The sequence below is a fragment of the Odontomachus brunneus genome, unplaced genomic scaffold, assembly GCF_010583005.1.
Source record: "Odontomachus brunneus isolate Ranch 3 - 2012 unplaced genomic scaffold, Obru_v1 Obru_scaffold_001, whole genome shotgun sequence".
NCBI classification, from domain to species: Eukaryota; Metazoa; Arthropoda; class Insecta; order Hymenoptera; family Formicidae; genus Odontomachus; species Odontomachus brunneus.
Genome location: NW_022639451.1, coordinates 4121936 through 4141813, shown reverse-complemented (window position 1 = coordinate 4141813; position 19878 = coordinate 4121936). Strand labels below are relative to the sequence as shown.

Below are 19878 nucleotides of genomic sequence, written 5' to 3'. Positions count from 1 at the left end.
GATAGGGGAGAGAGATCCCAGACGATCAACCAAAGTTCCTATTTTTCACGTGTTTTAGCCCAAAGATTAGAAAGTTAAGGGAGCGAGAATTAGTGAGAGGAGTACGGGAGTAGAAAGAGATAGAGGGAGAGATAGAGAGAAATAGAGAGGGAGAGAGAAAGAGAGAAGAAAAGGAGCGACCGAGATGACGCACGTCGAAACCTCGTGTCCGCGACGAGAATGGAGCCTCCCGCGCTAATTAACCAGCCAATTAGAAAGCCCGCGGCCATGCGTAATGAGCTGCGCGCGCAAAAGTTCCTAAATGCAACGCGCTCTTTTTTCCTTCGAATTCGCGCCGGTCATGAGGCGCGACGCGCGCTAAATAATATAAATTAAGATACGCTAAGAAAACGCGAAAACTCCTCCTCTCGGCCGTATTGATTACGGCCGCGTTCGAGATTACGAGTGTGATCGGAAAGGAAAAGAGGAATAGAAGCGAAGAAAAAGAGAGAGAGAAAAAGAAGAAGAGGAGGAGGAGAACAGTGGTAGTGAAGGAGGAGGAGCGCTTTAGTCCTTGATACTAGTCCGCTAACAATCATAGTGATAGTAATAATACCGCTAGGAGTTAATCGTACAACAGCGAAGAAAACGCCTTCCGCCGTGACGACGGCGAGGTGGGAGGTGGAAATAAATAAGCAACGTATTTGTGTCTTATGGCGTCTGACTCCGCCAACCGGCAATAAAGCAGGAGGCTCGAGGCGCGAACGAAGGCGCGAGAGACGCGTTTTCCTGCGAATCCTTACGCGCGCACGAAAGCACACGGTGCGCGGCAAGGGGGCCTATTTTTTTTTTGCAAGACAACATGGAACCTGTATGGGCGACCTCGGAAGCCAACCTCGCAGCCCTTTAAGCAGTTTTTAACTGTGCGTTAATGTGCCACGTGGGCTCTTGAAGCAATTTCTCTGACCGTGCGCGCCGCCACCGCGGTGTTTTTATCCTCTTAACCACGAGTACGAAAAGTATGAATATAAGTAAAGTAAATATAGAAGGATTACTGATTAGATGAACAAAAACAAACGGATATAAACAAATAAAAAAGTATATATATATATATACACAATTTAAGAACCTATTTAATTATATATTCCTATATACATATACAAGGAACACATGTACAGGTATTTTATTAGGTCCTTGCAATTTTGAAACTCACCCTCGTTGAATACAGAGAGAAAGAGAGAGAAAGAGAAACAGACGCGAGAAGAGAGCGAAGAGATTCGGTGGAGACCAAGAAAGGTGCTTTCTCGCGCGTCGAGCACCAGAAAGATATTTTTCACTTGCGTCGAATCCGTGTAACGAGAGCGGTAAGATGTCCACGATGAGTGTCGTCTCGAACTCTTCCGTCGAGGTGGACTCGGATTCCTCGAACGACGTGTCGAGCAAGGACGACAGTAGTGCCGACAGAAAGTTCATCCTACGCAACGAGCTATACAATAGTTTGCTGGCGAGCGCGTTAGGCAAGACCGTGCTCAACAGGCATCTCAATTTCAAAGAGCAGGGGATTAATTTCAATCTCGCGAACCTGAAAGACAACCTGAACGCGCTCGGTGCACTGAAGGAGTTGAAGGACCTGAAGGGCTTGACTGTCAGCAGCGTGCCCGCCTTCCCGAGGAACTTGGCTCTTCATCGGGAAGATCATGATGAGGTTAGATGCCCGTGTGTCGCTGAGAAACTTTGCATCTTGCCGTTTGTCGCATTGCCCGTCGCCGAGTCGTCGCTGTTTACAATCACTTTCTCGAAAGAAAAATAGAAATAGCCGGGGCATATGTATGCGTATTGTTGAATGTTCTCCCTCGGCGAATTCAGCCAGGGTGGAACGTGTTGTGTACCGCAGGTAGAGAGACAAAAATGGGTACAGTTCCTTAAAACTCCGCGCACCCCTTCGATTCGGTTATAATATTGAAGAGAAGACGTGTGTTTTCAAACGGAATACGATGAATCTTAACTCACGCGGTCTCGAAATTCGCGCGTTTCCTTTTTACGCGGCTCTGAGTACGCGCCGCGTGAGAAATTTTATTTACGGCATCACTCGCGTGTTTGGAGTAAAAAGATAGGAGTGAGGCTCGTCTCTCGCGCAAAGTCTCACGTGATGCACGGTTTAACGAACATTGCGTGGGCATAGCAGTATATTAGGGGCATGTAGGCGAAAGTAGAAGAGCGTCAAGTATGAAGCAGGAAGATGTGGACGTGAATGTCGCGGAGGATCGTGGGGATAGTTAGCGAGGAGTTAAAGGCCGGTTGACAGGTCGAGGTAACTGTTTGCGCGATAAAGTACGTCTTACCGGTGACTGCGCCGGCGAGGTGTCGTTGGTATAAGTTGTCAGTTAAAAAAGTTAGAGCATAGTTAGCGGCTACGAGCTTCTCGCGTAACGAGAGCATAAAACGCGAGGGCGAGAGCACAGGATTTCGTTTGCGCGGGTAACACACTGCTCTCTTCACGGTATCCTCGATGTCAGCTTCACTTGCCGATCTTGATTTCACACGTTTTGCCGCAACGATCATTCGCGCCTTCATTTCCGCGATCACGACGATCGCGCTCAAGCAGCGGTAAGATCGCTTTGCTTCGATCATTTTTCCGTGCGATATGTGATTACAAAACCAGAAAAGACACACAAAAATATAATTCTGTACTGAGAAAAAAAGCACTTAAATATTCATTTGTGGAATATAAAGTTTGTTTTTTTCACAGAAATAAACTTTATTTCACAGAAGTAAACTTTATATATCACAGATAAATTTTCAAACATTCGTTCTCAGTGTGTTGTTGAGAGAAACGAGATTACACAGAGATTTATTTTACTTTTTTCAAATAACGGTTATCTTCAACTAGGAATATTTTCTTAATAACAGTTTTAAAATATATTCACAAATTTGAGTGAAATTTATTACTGCGTTTTCTCTTTACAAAATTGCAATCGTAAAATTTTATTGAAAAAAAAACTTGTTCGAATTTTTACAGTAAGCAAACCGAATTTTGGCCCAATTGAATACTTCTGATTAAAATTTGCTAAGATTCTCAGTATATTTCGAATAAATTTGATGCTAATTGATAATTTTGATGCTTATGATGAATTTAGAATAGATTTTCGTTGTGAAATACTTGAGACGTGTAACATTTACTTGAATGCAGCGTGTATTTTTCTATATGGAAGAAAGAAGAAACTGAATAAGGATTAAGAACTGAGAAAGTAAATATCGCGATCAGGTTCAACAAAATTTTACAATTGCAATTTTGTAAAGAGAATAAATCCTTTCTTTAAATACGCAGTAATAAATTTCACTGTTTTCAGCAGTCGGGAACAAACGTGAGTGGGAATGAGAGTTCAAGGAGCGAACTTTTATCCTTCGAATCCAATTAGTCGTCTAATGCCATTATATTAATTTGTTTCGGTTGTCGAATGTCGTTTCGCGCGTTTATCAGCTAACACGTCGTTCTTAACTCGGCAGTTGCAAAGTTCGTTACGCCAAGCGGATATGCGAATTTAGTAATTGTTGCAAAGAAGATGTTGGATCTAGATTAATACTTTCGCGAGCTTTCTTTTATTATAATTTATTAATTTGCCGCAGCGGAGCATGGAAGAGTGCGGCCATGGATTTCCTGTTGCTTCCTTTTGCTTCTGCCCGACTTACGACCGCGCAGGAACTTTTCTTGGCACGATTATGGTTTTGGCTCGTTTTAGTCGAAGCTACCTGACTCTGATCCATAATGTACCTGCACATTCGTTTCAATCGTGCGGAATTTAAGACGTTGCCTTTTATTGTGATTTCGCGCTACGTCCTATAGAAATTAATATATTTTGCCTGTTTTTTAAAACAAAAGAAACAGGTCTTCTTTTTTCCAGTCGATTCTCTCACATCACATCGAATTTTCATCGTGGATTATAGCTTTTAGATATAGAATGTTTTTGTAATATTTTTTTTCTTTTATACGAGAAAGAACCGCGTGTTGACTTCATCGACTTTTATAACAGCATCAAAAAGTTCACCGCGGCTAGGCTCTCTCTCTTTCTCTTTCTCTCTCTCAGCTTATTGCGGAGAATATCGATAAACGAACACATTTATTACCGCGTCTATCCGTTATGCTATCGATCATCAGGCCCTGCCAGTAACCGATCAACAATTAATTATTTCTCAATCTGGATTTTACCGATAAACGGAGAGCGCGGCGAAGCCGCGGCCAAACTTAGAAAGTATATTACGGACGCGATGGCGATCCACCGGTTCACTTAATGAATTTTATTCGCCCTATATTTGAATTATTCACACTCATTGACAGCGAGAGATTGTAGCGCCATGCTCGGTATCGATTAAGTGCGACGAGTGGATAACTAGGGAGCACATATACACAGTTAAATTTAGCAGTGGCAAAAATCGCGAATTATACTTTATTATAAAGGAAACAAATCTGGCGCCGAAAAAACTGGCGCGAGCAATGGCGCGGGAAAGATAATTTATTATGTGCCTCGCGCGCGTATTTCTAACCGATTTATATTTAAGTGCCTTTTCCATTTCTCGTTCTCCCATCGTTTGTCTCAGGCCAGACTGTATGAACGAAACGAAATCGCGTCGAACTTGCAAGCCGAGCCGGGGGAGCTGAAAGGACATGTGCGTCACGAGCGGGCGCCGCGCTGCGTGCCCGAGAACGTGTAATTAAGTTGGTCGCAATAATGAAACGCATCATCCCCCCATGCGAGACTCCCTTAAGAAATAACACCCCTGGTAGGCTCCGAAACGGGGGAACGGTTATTTGAGAAACTTATAATCATGCCCGCGAATTCGCAACACGTTTTTCTCACGATGCACCGCTGCGCAAACAATTAGCGATTTCAATGCAGAGCTCGTTTAATTAACCATTTAGCCCGATTAGTTAACTGGGTCATGCGGACTGCCGAGATTTCACTTGTGACACGGGTGTAAGGAAAAAAGCGACAGGACAAGAGCCGGATTCTTTTAGAGAAGAGTAAAATACGAACATGTCTGTTTTGTCGGAGAGAGCTTTGTAGAGTAATGAGCGAATGTAAGAGAAAATTTCCTTAAACGTAAAAATGAAGTGCGAAACGCAGTTGCAAAAAGCTATCGTAAAAAAGCTTCCAACATTCGTACTCGCGTGCGTAGACGAGAAAGCTCGGGATGCTGACAAGAGAAAAAGGCAGAGAGAGAGAGGAAGAGAAGGAGAGAGAGGGAGAGAGGAAGAAAAATGGCGCGCTAATGATATTATTGAATTCCCGTTCAATTTTAAAGGATGAATATGAAATTTTCCGTCAGAACAGAAACGGAATGTCGGACCGATATCGCGCGAAAGAAATATCGCGAGGGTATCCCGCAAGGATGATTCGAGTTGCATCTACTTTTATAACCGCCTCGCTCATCGCTCCTGCATTCGACGACGTATCGATTGGCTATCGCCCCGACGTACATTTTCTCTTCTTTGTCTGAGGCTATGAATTTCTCACGACGTGTCTCCCGCGGTCGATAGCGCCGGTGAGATCGGTATAATTACACTCAAATCTACAAATGCATGTGTGTTGGCCGCTGTACGCATATAGAATAATCTATATGCCGCGACTATCGGATTTCCTTGCGATATTATATTCGTAAGAATTTCAGTTCCAAGCGTGAATATTTCTCCACTATACTTCCGGCGAATATCGGCGGCAGCGTAACGCCAGCATTTGCTATTTTTATGCGCGATACATGCATACTGTAATGAAGGATATTCACTGTGCAACGTAAGATCGTGTAAAAGTAGCTGAAATATGGCGGCCGTAAAATTTATTACAGTCAATCGCACGCTCGACGGCGCTTTGCTTAATACCGCGTGAGCGGAGCAACGAGATTAGGACGGCGCTTCGCGCGACGAAAAGCCGCGCAGTAAGTTTAGGGATTTTGACATCGAGTATCTTTTCTGGGCTCCACGGCCCGATTGATTCATCGATCAATTTATTAATGGACTAACTCTTCTCGCGCACTCGATCATGAATACCTAATGTTGCCTCGCCGGTCAGACGAGGACGAGCGAGTTTAATAATCACCGTGATTAATGCAAGGAGGATTTCTCCGATCCAAGATCTTCTATATAAAGAAACGGACTTTTGTGATTAATTATACTCGGTGATCTTAACGTTCCTGGAAACATGACACGCAACATTCTCCTCGCATTAATTATATCCGAAATTTTCACTAACCACGAGGTTCGCGCAATGCAATAAAAACGAGGAGTGATGTAATAGAAACGCGAGCGATTTGTCGGTATAAATAATTTCGCAACGAGATGTTAGGATGCACTCCGAGTTCAGGCGTCGATAAAAAATCAGGTCGAAATCGAGTCGAAATTATGTGGAAATCAGCAGTCGATTAGATATTTCGAAGATTTCGTTACGTAATATCTGGAAGATATTACGTATTATTATGTAGATATCGACGTTATCCAACTTATGATATTCAGATCGACTCGAACTGAATATTGACATCGCCAACAATCCGTCGATGTATCTTCTAGATATCATATAGATAACTAGATTGATCTATGTAGCATCGATCTTCCTTCGTATATCAATGAAAAAAATCATTGTCACAGTCGGACAGTGCAATCTCCGTTGATTATCGACTTGATTATGATTCGGTTCTTAAATCAGGGAATACACAAGAGAAGCGCGCCGAGTCCAAAAATACAATCTCTGCACGTATCTCTATAAATACCGCTTAATGGATATTCATTTCGTGGCTGCGATAACAATTTGGTGCACTTGAAAGGAACGATCTGTAATCTTTATTTAATTGTTACGGAAGGGAGCACGCGCGAGGGAGCCAATATAAGGCCTAACCGTGCTGTCGCGAACGCATCGAGCGAACATGTGTCTCAATGAATCGATATTTCGCTTGTTTGCAGAAAACCTCGTTTGCATGGTCGGAGGGTGGCGAAGAAGGCGGTGGTGGCGGCGGCGGCGGTGGCGGTGGAGGGACGGGTGGTGGGACAGGAACAGGTGGCACGGGCCCAGCGGCCGCCGGAGGTGGCGGACTGGCCCATTGGGTTAGTGTTATGGCGGAGCACATTCACAATCCGCATTCGGCCACTGGCGTCGGTGTTCATCATCAACAGCAATCCCCACCTCAACCGCCTTACCCGTGGAACAATGGCCTTTCCAGTGACGTGAGTACGCTTTTACCACGATGATTCACTCGACCGAATGACTCCCGCGTGTTCGGGAATCTTGATGAAAAATCGCCGGCATTTTTCACCCCGTCTAATTTGATCCGGGACTTTTGTTAGAACCCGTTATCGAATCCGTTGGAAATGATCTTACGATCTCTCGCCGAGCTCCGCAATGCAGAATCGCGAGATAAAGCCGGAACGATCTGCGCGGAGGAATAGTGACTGCGGAAATCGTAAAATGCATCGTGTAAACATTTACGTGATAATGCATGAAACTGATTAAATATTAATTAAATGCGCGAGATATTCTTCTTGCAAGCACAAAAACTGCCCCCAATTGACATTTTAGTCCTACATCAGCTCTATAAATTTCGTTAAATATGAAAGACATTGCAGACGCTATATTGTCCTACTTTGATGCAATTTCTTAATTACTTATTTTTTATTGGCGTTGGAAATGTACATGGAATATATGTCTGTTATGTATTGACAATGCCACTTGATATATCTGCACAGAAAAAAACACAACTCTGTTAGTGTAACTGAATTTTCTGTTACTTGGAGAGCAGACGAAAAAAACTCGGTTGTAGGAACAGAAAGATTCCTGCAGGAGGAGGTTTCTACTCAGCCAATTGCTCTCAGTTATCTCAGCCGAGTTTTAATGCAGCTGAATGTTCAGACGAATGTTTTCGGTCACAGTAACAGAGAGATATTATTTCTCGTCAGCGAGTTTTTCGTCTGGTCCCCGTTCAGTTACCCGAGTTGAAATTTTCTTTTGCGTGTGTAAATATATGATGTAACGCTGCTTGCGTCCTATATTCTCCGTCTTTACATTCCGATCTAGTATCTTGGTCCTGGTTGCCTCGTACTTGGAATACTAGCTTATAACATTGACACTCCTGTAGATAAGTTTTGATGGAAAAAAAACACACCCTAATTAACGCGATATCGTCGACAATTTGATGAAATACTTCACGAGCCGGTGAATGTTCTTTTGCATAAAATATAACGTAACATTCGGGTCACACAACACACACGGAAGTATATGACACGCGAGAGTACCAAGACAATCGGCAAAAAGAATAAATACATCCCCCTCTCTCCCTGTCATCTCCCTGTCTCCGTCCTCGTTCGTTACTAACCGTCGAGCGCGATCGCAATGATCAAAACAATCCCAGACCTTCCAGGCAGTCAAACATAAACATCCTTTTGTACGTCACGTACTTTCTCAAATGTTCATTACGTTTCGAGCCGGTGAGCGACGCGCACACCGCGCGAGCTACGTGTATCGTGTTTTTTGTCTTTCCCACGGGTGATTAAAATATTCGTTGGCTCTTTGGAACATTGAATCGAGCTCTCGCGTCATTTAACACGTGTGTATCTTCGATCGAATCGTATCTACGCAAGTGTCAATGTCACGCTGTCACAATAGAGCAGCCAGGATGCTGGATTGAGAAGCTAGAAAGAAGGACGCAGATGCGGGACGCGAGCAGCGATACATCATATGTTTCCAAGGTATGTCAAATCATTTATTACATGGAAGGTTTCCATTTTTAACGAGTCTTTGACGAACTTATCGAGAACAAACTGATATCCAAGTCGAAATTTAAGCCGGCATTCTCATAGTTCGTTATCATCTGATAAGTATATGACAAGTTTATTGACAATTATATGAATCTTCGATTATTCATCAAACAGTATCAATTACTAATTTATTATATTATCTCATACAAGAAACGTTGATTTAGATAACCGAATAACGATCGGTTAACCGTGAATACGAATCTGCGTATAATTGATTCTATTCTCAATCAAAGATCCTAAATAATTCACAACTGTAAATGCCAGTTTTAGAATCTGATCTAAATCTCGCAAATATCGATTGTTGCGTCCAACAATGCTCCTTGGGCCATAAGTCCGATTTTGTTCACGTCCGTCAACGCTTTCTTTTAATTTTTGTTTAGCCTTGTTATAATGTACGAAATCCAAATTTAATCTCTATTGGTAAACAACATTATTGGACACTGTTATTATTGGTCTTTATAGTTTCCTATTTGCTATTCCTATTAGCTTTTTTAAGAGCTTAAAATCCCATCATAATTTTCAAAGAAAAGAAGAGATTATAAGAATATAAATTTGCTGTTTCTTTTATTTATCCATCCATTTTTATTAGATTATTTAATTTTATCTCTTATATCTCTTATATAGTATATTTGCAACTGAATAAGTTATATAATTAATACATTGTTGTGACTGAAATTAAGAATAAAGATTAAATGCGTGTAGAAAATATCGACATAATAGAACATTAAATAATTCTGAAATGAGTCTTTCTTTAAGATTCAACAAGGAAAAGTAGTAGTAAGTAATTATTTGCTACATTAAAGTGCAATGTTATATTCTGAGATTCTTTATTGATCCTTCAAATTATGAATCTGCAGAGTTAATAAGAAATTAAAGTTTCGACACGGGATGTCCATGCTTAGAAAAATATGCGTCTTGGAATACGGTTGAATCAATGATAAAAATATTTAATCGATTGGCGAAAGACCGTGGTACTTAAAAAGTAATTTCCATCGAGTTATTTTTCCGTATATTTTCTGCGTGTCCGACGAAAGCTGTAGTCGCGACAAAAAGATCGACGGAGGAAAAAATTCGAAAGAAAGAAACGGTCGGAGAGAACGAAAAAGAAATAAGGAAGAGGAGCGTAGGAACGTTGGTTGAATTAAAAATGGCCGGAAGAAAGACACCGTTAAACGCGCAGCTACGACGTCGCCGAAGCTTCGGAAACGGTAGGAAGAAAAAACTCCGCTCGGCGTTCTTCCTTTTTCTTTTTTTAATGTGCGGTGTCAGCGGGACGGAATACGCGCTACCCCTGTTTTGATTTTGTTTTTTCTCCTCCACCCTTTCGCGCTATCTCCGGACGAGAATCCTGCATAATTTAGACGAGACTGGATTAGAGGAGACCGTCAAGAGAGGAAGAGACAAAGAGTGCGAGAGAGCGCCGAGGGGTGGAGGGGCTGGAGCGGTAAAATCGAAATGGGTAAGATGGGGGCGAAAGAGGCAAGGTGGGGTACAAACGACTCGAAAAACGACGGCGAAAAAGGGCGCCAAAAAGGGTTGAAGATCGCTTTACATAGCAGCGTTCTTTCGTCGAGGTTCCACTTCGAGATGAGAAAAAAAGAAAGAGAGAAATAGAGTAAGAGAGTGAGAGAGAGGGTGAAAGGAGAAAAAGAAAACAAATAGACGGAAGCGCGAAAAAAAGTCTTTCCAGGGAGAGGGAGAGAGGAAGTGCGCGTGTATGTGCATTCGCGCGACAGGGAATGAATAGGAGAAAAGAGCGAATAACGGAAAAGTAGTTGTTCATTTGAATCGATAGCGGTGGTTTCGCGGCGTTTTTCTTGCATTAATCAAGTGGCGACGACCCATTCAGGACGGAATTGAGGAGCGCGGCGCGAGAAAAACGAATAACTAACTGGGAAAGCGTGCCTCTTAAATCGAGAGAAACTACTTAAAACTCGTATTTTTTCACCGTGACACGTCGTTCCCAAGATGTTCTATCGGAACTATAAGCGCGACGCTTGAAACTTTCACGACGAGGAACGATGACTGAAGATTACTATTTGCATCGGAATTTATCACAGCCGTTCCTTCATTTTTATCGAATAGTCGTCGGCGCCCGGGACTCTGTCTCAAAACTTGATCGTGGGCGAAAACTTCCTCGCGATTGCCCGCCGCGAGTACTCTAATTTAGATTCGTTTGTCGGTACGCTGTTTTCCTCTCCTCTCGCTTTTTTATTTCGAGCATCGTGAAACAGTGCACATCGTTGACATGACACCGAAGACACTCAGCATCCTGCGAAATCTTGTTTCGTACGTTCTCCCGGTCAAACTTAGGCGAGAGACGTCGTCGCTTTGTCTTCTTTCCACCCCTCTCGTTTCCGTCGTCTCCAACGGGACGCGCGTACATCATCCGCGATACACTCTGTCGCGACCGCCCATACTCAAACAATCCTTGCAACGCGATCTCAAAGAATCCTCGATCGCACAGTGGGCTCGTTTGTTTTTCTAAGAGAGAAATTAGGGTCTCCTCTATTTCTTCGTGTGGTGCGAAAAGGACCGGATTTGAATGTGAATGGGAGAAGAGCGGCAGTCATCTCTCGAGGACGCTCTTTATCGGTCGTAGGAACCTGCGGCACGCGGAAGAGTTATCCCGAGGCCTCTCGTTTATGTCCCCTCTGCCTCCTCCCCTCCTCTCCCCTTTTCTTTTTCTCCCTACTCTTCTTCTTGTTCTTCTTCCGTTAAAGGCTCACCCGGTTTTTGTCTATGGTTATGGGTGCCCACGGGACCCACGCCATGGGACTCTCGCGAAGGTCCCGGGAAAAAACAAGAAACTACTAGGATGCAGGAGGGAGGAGGACGATTTAAATAATCCGCGGCATGCTAATGTGTCTCCGGCATTCTCACGGGACACTACCGTCCGTGAAAGTTTTTCGAGGGGAGTGGGGCGGGGGGAGATGGCGATAGTCGGGAGAAGAAAAAGAACGAGGCTACAAGACAATCGGCCAATCTACATACGATGCATACGGGTCCGTGGTAGAGTCTCACCCCTCGGCATCTCTCGAGGGGATGATCGTGTTATCTCCGTGAACGACTCGTGACCAACGAATCGCCTAACCGTTGGATCTTTTCTACTAAGAATCTCGGTGAAAGTGTCTCGCTTTTGCGCGCGAGCGAACGAATCGGCCGTAATTCGTCGCCACGTGTGTCGTTATGTTAATCATTTTTACCGGGCGTTGCACAGTGAGAAAAATCTCTCGGGTTATCAGCACGTTTGTTGTTTGATAACCCGTTAGGAAAATAGATTCAGCAGTTACCGTTTCTCATAATTTGTCATTTTAACAAACATACATTGCCTGAGATACAAATGACATTCGTCCTCGTTTAGATTAGATTACTTATGATTCCATTGTAGAAATTGCTCTAGATTAGATTAGATAATGTCTACATTGTAGAAGTGTTGCTCAGAGCAGTAACTTGAAAGTGATCATTTGATAAAAGTAAAATTATTTGCTGTCCCGTATCAACCAACGATTTATTTTGGATACTGGTATTTTATTGAATTAGCAAAACTTTTTTTCTTTCACAATGAACATTACCGACATTATCAGAGCGATTTTGATTCGCATCTACTTTATTTTCTTCATTTTTTATGAGAAAAAAGTGGTAATATTCATTTTTCTATATGAACTATATATATATATATATATATATATATATATATATATATATATATATATTTATATAATTTGCCCAACAGAAAGCCTCAAAATTAGAAAAAACGTTTCCTTATAATCTATATTGAACAAAAATTGAACACGAAAAATTTCTCCGAATATTAATTTTTTTTTTTTATAGATGTTCTTTTCAAGATTACTGTGTTTTTAGTTCAGGAATAGACTCAGTAAAATCTATCTTGTTAAGGAACATAGTTTCGCTAGAAGTATAGCAAACAAAATCGATTAGCACGTTTCAGTTCTTAAAATATAAGTAGCTCATATGAAATGCAAGAATAAAACGAATCACTGCAGAATGTCGATCTACTTCTCAGCTACAAAACCCTACAGTAGCTCTTGCTAAAATTCTCTTCGTGTAATGATGCTCTCATTCTTCCTACCGTTCTTCTTCGTTCGCCCTCCGTTCCCGTCGATTATCGACAGCTACCGTTTAGCGGCGAGGAGAGCGCGTCGACGGTGAATGCGCGACGTGCGAAATCGGTAGCATGTTTTCGGAGGTTGTAATCTGTCGCCGGTTTCGCCCAGCGGGTGGTCAACCCTTTTTCCGGGCTTTTTTACGCCTGCCCGACCATAATCCCTTAAAACGCTTAGAGGCGTTCTTTAGGGTAATTTTTCGTCGGTGAAGAAGAAAGGGGGGTTCTTGCCTCATCCGCACCGAGCTGAGCCCGTCGTTTTATTCGGCGAGATGCAAAACACCTTCGGCCGCGTACCCCCGTACCAGCAACTGGAATCGTTCTCGTGCGTTCCATGAGAGAGAAAGAAAGACAGTGTTGGAGTCCTTGGCCTCGCGCGAAACACCACCCCTGACGAAGATTATGCAAAGGAGAAGAAGGACTCATCCATCCCTTTCTCTGCCCTCCTTCGTAACTATCCCTCGCCTCCCTCCTCCCCGCGCCTCTTCCACTCCGCGTTTCGCGTTCCTACTCTCTCTCTCTCTTTCTCTCTCTCCCGCGTCATTTTCGTACCCCCTCGACACGGTAGCAGTACGAAAATTAAAATAATGGTTCTCGCAACCCCTGCGGCACTTTTTTACTTCTTCGATCGGCTTTTTCTCCGTGCACCTTCGGCGCGGCGGCGACAGCCGGCATGCAAATCGCGCAACGGGATTTTTGTCTCCGTTCGGCGAGAGACAAAAAAACGAGAGAAAGAGAGAGGGGGGAGAGGGAGAGAGGAATAGCGCGGGGAAAGAGTAAGGCATGGTTCATTGTCTCGACGTGGGGACGTTCGTTAAGGGGCCAGCGTCGAAGTAAGATTTTTTTTCTATCTCCGCGCAGCCTCCGTAAGCGCGAATCCGCGACTCCGATTGGCTAATGAATTTCTAGGGCAACGCGTCGCGACGGGGAAAAAAGTGACAGGAGTAACGTTCACTTCGTATTCAAAGAGAAAAAAGGCAAAAAAAAGAGAGACAGAGGGGAGGGGGGAGGGAGAAGAAAGATGAAACGGTAGGACGAAAGTTTCACGTTGAGGCAATTTATACCGCGCCATTGTGTAACGATATTACGATGCAATTTTTTTATATTTATAACCGGCACCTCTTTCATGCAGGTAGAGGAATAAATTGTATCCGTATATCGGCACAGTAATCCCTCCAACTCTGATTTCCGCGCGATTCGTCCTAACTGTATGCGTCTTTCTCCTCTCCTCCTATTCTCCCTCCCTTTCGCTGAATTACATAATTATTAATTATCATCCGGAAAATGCGCGTCGCGATTGAATTAAGCGCGAATATAACGCGATATTGTTGGCGTGTCGTACAAATTTGACGTATAATTCGGCAGTTCATCGTATAGTCGACGGTATATTCATCTCCTACTTTGGTCACACAGGCAGACCAGTGTTCGAATCCCTTATCGTTCGCGAATGATCGAAAGGTATAAATAACGCATCAGCCGTGCATAACGCGTTACACACGCGCTACACACGACAGATACGTATACGTGTAGAGAAGCAGAAAGGAAAAAAAGAGAGGAACTGGCCGCGCGTCAAACACTCACGCGCGATTCTCCCGTTCCCACCGATTCCTCGTTAAGTTCGCTTTTGCCGTGTCATCGTTGCAACCCCGTTCCTCGAAAAGTCCACCCCTCGCGGCGCCGAGGATATTGGCATTTGGTTGCGCGACAGAAACAATGAAAGGATTCGCAACGTACGGGCATCGACCTAACGCCGAGTCCTCTTTGGCGGCGGTGTGTCACAACATTTGGGCCCGGGATAGAGTTATAGCCGCCCTTTTGCCGCAGTTTTCGGCGCGTCGACCCTCTCCTCGATCTCGCGCGTTCGCCGTTCATCTCCCTGCTCGGCCGCGTGGAAACAGTTTTCTGCGTCTCTTAGCCCTTCATACCGCGCGTTCTGATCGAAGCTCGCGATGAATTTACAGTTTGCGGCCGCTCGGCGTGCCATGGGACCACGCTCGCGGAATCTTACCGCCCCTCCCCGCGCGCCACGCACTTTTTATCTCTGTTAAATTTTTTCTCCCTTCCCGGAGAGGTAAATCCAATCAAAGAGCGGCCCCGCAAAAATGCGAACGGTCCTCTCTCTTGCTTAGCCATTGAAAAAAGATTTTTTTTCCGATACTCACACATTATGATCCGGCGTTCCTCGAAGGTGTTTCCGACACGCAACCCTGCGACCGCACCTTGAATACAAAGGTTAACGGTAGAAGCACGGCCGCGCACGAAAGTCGCGACCCTGCGTCTTTGGACGGGCGTATCTTGAGATACGTGACCGAGAATTCATCGCGAGAATGTACCGTTTTCCGCGAGGGTGCACCGTTAAAGGGTTAAGAAAAAAAAATTAGCACCCGTTTATTCTCTCTCTCTCTCTCTCTCTCTCTCTCTCTCTCTCTCTCTCTATCGGTTAGGAGAAAGCAAGGAAGAAAAAACAGCTCCGGGTGCTTCCGGCGAAGACGCGAGCGAGTCGGGTGAACCGAGAGAGATCCCACCGGAGAGAGAATAATAAAAAAAAAAGAAGAAAACCGCGCATACATAGTTTTTCGACGCGCAGCGCCAGATAGCCGCCCCAGGCTGTTACCGAGAGGGGCGCGTATGCAGATCATCGTGAAAGCCAAGTACAAAGGGCCCATAGTCTCACGCTATTGTGCCGTGGCAGGTAAGATAAAAGTGGCTGGCCCATGGGCCCCGTAGGTCCCTTACATCGCCGCGGCTGCACCCTGAAAAATGCGCGCGCGCTCGCACACGTGCACACACACACACACAGACGGCCACACTCGCACGGACGGCCACGGATCGTCGGGTGACCCGATCCGCGCTGGGCCAGTCCTCTTGATGTCTCTTTAATTTTTATTAATGACGGCGAATTTGAATTTCTGCATCGGTGATATGGGAACCGCGCGCGGGGCGTTCTTGAAGGGCCACCGGGTACGGGAGGACGCGTACGTATACAGGAGAGAGAGAGAGGGAGAGAAAGAGCACGTCGCCGTAGAATCGCGTACGTGACCGTGGCCCTGGGAGCCGCGCTTAAGGGAGATCCTCGTCCTCGTCATCGATCATAATTATCCGCTTTCGTACCTCGTTGATCCTCACCGCTGCGACAGGTGAGGATTTTCGAGATTTTCTTCTTGCACGATGGTCGCGCGCGCCGCGCAACAACCGACTAACAGCCAGACAGACAGACCGACTGAGACCGGCCGTGTACGCGTTCGGAAAACGCGCACGTTCCGTGCTGGCGAAAGGAGCCCGTTATCGCGTATCATCTAGTTACCGCGATCGCTGGCTGCCCTATGGTCCGATAAATTGAACGAAATTTCAATTGCATAGAGGTATCAGCCAACAAATTGAATCCGGCGACTTGGATGATTATAGCGCGCGCGCGAAACTGTTAATCTCTTCTTCAAATATTCGTATTACCAGCCGGCGCGAATTTTTCCCCTTCGACGCGCACATTACGCAGACGCGGTGTTTTAGTTTTAGCGAGCCGCGATCGATTGATGTTCGCGTGTGGCTTTCATTCTGCCAAGTTCTCTGGTCTCTCTACGTCTCCGCGGCTGATGCCCGCCAACAAGTGACGAATTATCTACGTTTGTGCGATTAAGCAGTCGAGCTCGCTGCGCACTGCGCACTGCGCCCAAGACGAATGATCCGCACGAGAACCGTCCGTGCCGTTTTAAAAGGAGGCAATTAATACGTCGCGCATCGTCGTCTCTTCAAAAGTAACGCGCGGAGCAAAGGGCGCCGCGGAGAAACAGAGCGGCCAGTGTTTTCGAAGGGCCACGTGTTTTTTAATGACGAGTAGCAGACGCCATCGCGTTACGTTCGATCGATCGTGACGGCTGAACAAAATCTACGTCCTGGGAAATTGCCCGCGCGACGGCATTTTGAGCGGCCGTGTCGAAATGGGTCGAATTTTTAATGCGCGAGATCACAGGGTCAACCTTCGGCGCGAAATCGGGTCGTGCGCATCCTGGTTCCTCGTCGCGACGTTTCAGCCGCTCGTCTATTAAATATCTCGTCACATAATTAACGCTCATACAGAAAAAGTGTCTGCTCAATTTACATTCCTTCTTTTAAGTAATTATTATTTTCAACAAGGAATATTTTCCTGATAATAGTCTCAAAATATATCCATCACGAATTTTAGAGGAGCTCATTGTCATGTACTCAGAAGAATTTATTCTCTTTGCAAGAATATTGTAAAAGTTGATTCAAGAAAAAGTTGGTTCGACTCTGCGTAGTACGCAAACTGTGTGAACTTTTGTTTTAATTTAATTTCAAGAGAATTAATGTTTGTGGCGAAAACTCGTGATGGATTTATGCATATATAAAACTATGAAATACTTGAGACAAAAGTAACGTTTATTTGAATGTAGTGTGCACTTTTCTGTTAAATATAATATGATTTCAAGTTAAATGTAATAAGTTAAATGTAATATGATTTCAAAACTTCTTTATTCGAGGCTCCTGGCCTCTCGCCGCGGAATTCTTGATTATTGACGTCAGTATCGAGGAAATGCATGTACAAAATTCATGAGTTGAAATTAAAATGCTTCTTAAAAAATTGAACCTCGTGAACGTAAATAGATAACGAGATTTCTTCCAAAAAAAGAGCTGAATTTTTTACTTGAGGCTCCTGGCCCCTCGCTGCGGCTATCTTGATATATGAAATCAGAAATGCGTGTCCTAAAGAGTACTAAAAGTTGTTGCAAAATACGTCGAGATATAAAGATATATCTACAAAATTAAATCTTGTAATTAATTAAGCACGCTTCCAAAATATTCTGAACATTTTCAAAAATAGTCTGAACATTTTCCTCTTGCTTCAACGATCAATAAATAATCGTAAAATTAACGTGACACACAAACTCTTCCATTTTAACCTACATTTCTTCATTATTTTGTCATGTTAATTTTACGGTTATCTATTGATTGTTAGAGTAAGAGGAAAGTGTTTAGAATATTTTAGAGATGTGCTAAATCGATTGCAAGTATCGTTTTGTGTATACATCTTTTCGTTTCGACGTACTTTTTGCAGGAAATTTGAGTACAATTTTCTCGCTTTTGACTTCATAAATCAAGATGGCCGCGGCGATGTCAGGAGTCTTAAGTTAAAAGCTTAGACCTTTTTCTGGAATAAGTGTCGTTAATCTACTTACTTTTATAAAGTTCAATATTTTAAGGAACATTTTAATTTCTAACGTCAAATGTCCCCGCGACTATTCCGTCAACAATTTACGAATGCAAAATCGATCGTAAATCGCACATCGCAAAGTCGGTGGTTAAAGTACTACGATAATCTTTAGAGAACGCTCCACGTCTCTATATGTTTATAGTTAATTATATTGAAATAAAACATCAGCCAGACAAATCTGATAGATAAATTCGCGATAGACAAGTTATATTTTTCAGTTTCTTCTTAAATTGAGAGGAACAATGATTAAACTAAATCGTTATCGAGACATTTTTTTAGGTTAATTACGATAATACAGGCGAATGCGTAGTGAAAAGAAGGAATTATCATCGGAGGTAGCGATTCAAAGTCGCGCAATTAAACTTTCAAGCACCTTCTTGCCAACACAATTCAGAATCGCGGAACTTTCAACTATCTCGAGAGATTCTCAAAAAGTTTCAGTCAAGGTGCCAGTGCGCGCGCGGTACGTTCTCGACCGCGAGAAGCGAGTTTCGCGAATATTCGATTTCTAACGGATTACCCCATTCTTTACGGATTGCCCATTAACAAGGGGAGAAAGGGGGCGGGCAAAAATTGCCGGGCATATCTGAAATTGGCATGGGAGGGTAAAACATCGAGTGGAAATGTCGGAATCGATACTTGACTCAAGGCGAAAGGAGTAACGGAAAGATACAAAGGTTGAGGGCGGAAGAGGAGAAAAAATTTCCGAAGAAATGTCGTTGGGCTGGTCTTTGAGTCGCCGGTTATCCGTGTTATCGCTGCGGTCTTGACGGATTCTCGAAAAAAGAGGGAAGATATTTTTGTACCGGCGCACACAAAAGATCCACGTCATGAGGGAAAAGTTCAAGTTTAAAAGCACCGAGCCTTTTAATATCGAAGATTAAATAGCAACGGAACGCGAAGACTATTTGCTTGCCTGATCGCGATTTGTCATCGAATGTTACTGATATTAGGGAAATGAGGCACCGTTACATTCGTCACAATTCCACCTCTGACAGTTATTCGAACTTCGTTCTTTATAAAACGCACGAGTTACATTCGTTAATAAACTTGAAGTATCATTAATAAAAAATACTCTCATTTCCTTTTCTAAGTTATATAAACGACCATCGCGCGCGCTTATTGGGCGTTAGTGGACATTACGTGTCTAAGAATACATAAAATCATATATGAATTCCTTATAAACGTGCCTAAAAATAACGACTTGTAATAGGTAGCGCTCTGTTAGAGGAGGATAAACTAAACATTGCATCAAATTTAATTTCTATCTGCATTTAACGGAATCGGAACGGTTCGTCCGGCTGGCTTTTATAGGCAGACAGGTCACAAAGGGTCACGGGATTTATTTTCGCGTCTTTCCTTGGCGATTAATAAGCACGGCAACGTTATGGATGGATGGATTCGCAAACTTAAAACGATCTAAAGGATCTAAACGGCAAGAGATGTTTATTGCGTCGCGTGTGAAGTGACGCATGTTACAGCTATGGAATATCTCCGTTTTTAAATCTCCGTTTTATCATTCATATTGAAAAGAATCCCTCAATTATCGGAGCACATTTGCTCTTTGATGATCGTCAGGGAAAGAGATCGAACGTTGCAGATCATTTCTCATCATTTATCATTTTAACAAACATACACATTGCCTGAAATACAGATCGCATCTGTTCTCATCTGGTTAAGTTAGTTATGTCTCTATTGCAAAAATGTTGCTTAAAACAGCACATTGAAAGTGACAAATCATTCTCACTA

At 43.6% G+C, this 19878-nt stretch overlaps 1 protein-coding gene across 2 annotated transcripts in view; it reads left to right on the top strand.

Annotated features, from left to right (window-relative positions):
* Window positions 1-310: 310 nt before the first annotated feature.
* LOC116852146 (zinc finger protein rotund-like) overlaps window positions 311-19878 on the top strand; it is a 148544-nt gene continuing 128976 nt past the window's right edge. The window contains exons 1-2 of one of the 2 annotated variants that reach the window (XM_032832243.1): window positions 311-1684; window positions 6929-7189. In XM_032832243.1, the coding sequence (XP_032688134.1) occupies window positions 1349-1684; window positions 6929-7189 (597 nt within the window). In that variant the 5' untranslated portion in view covers window positions 311-1348. Of the gene's footprint in view, window positions 1685-6928; window positions 7190-19878 lie in introns of those variants that run through there. The other variant, XM_032832318.1, reaches the window with a different exon arrangement.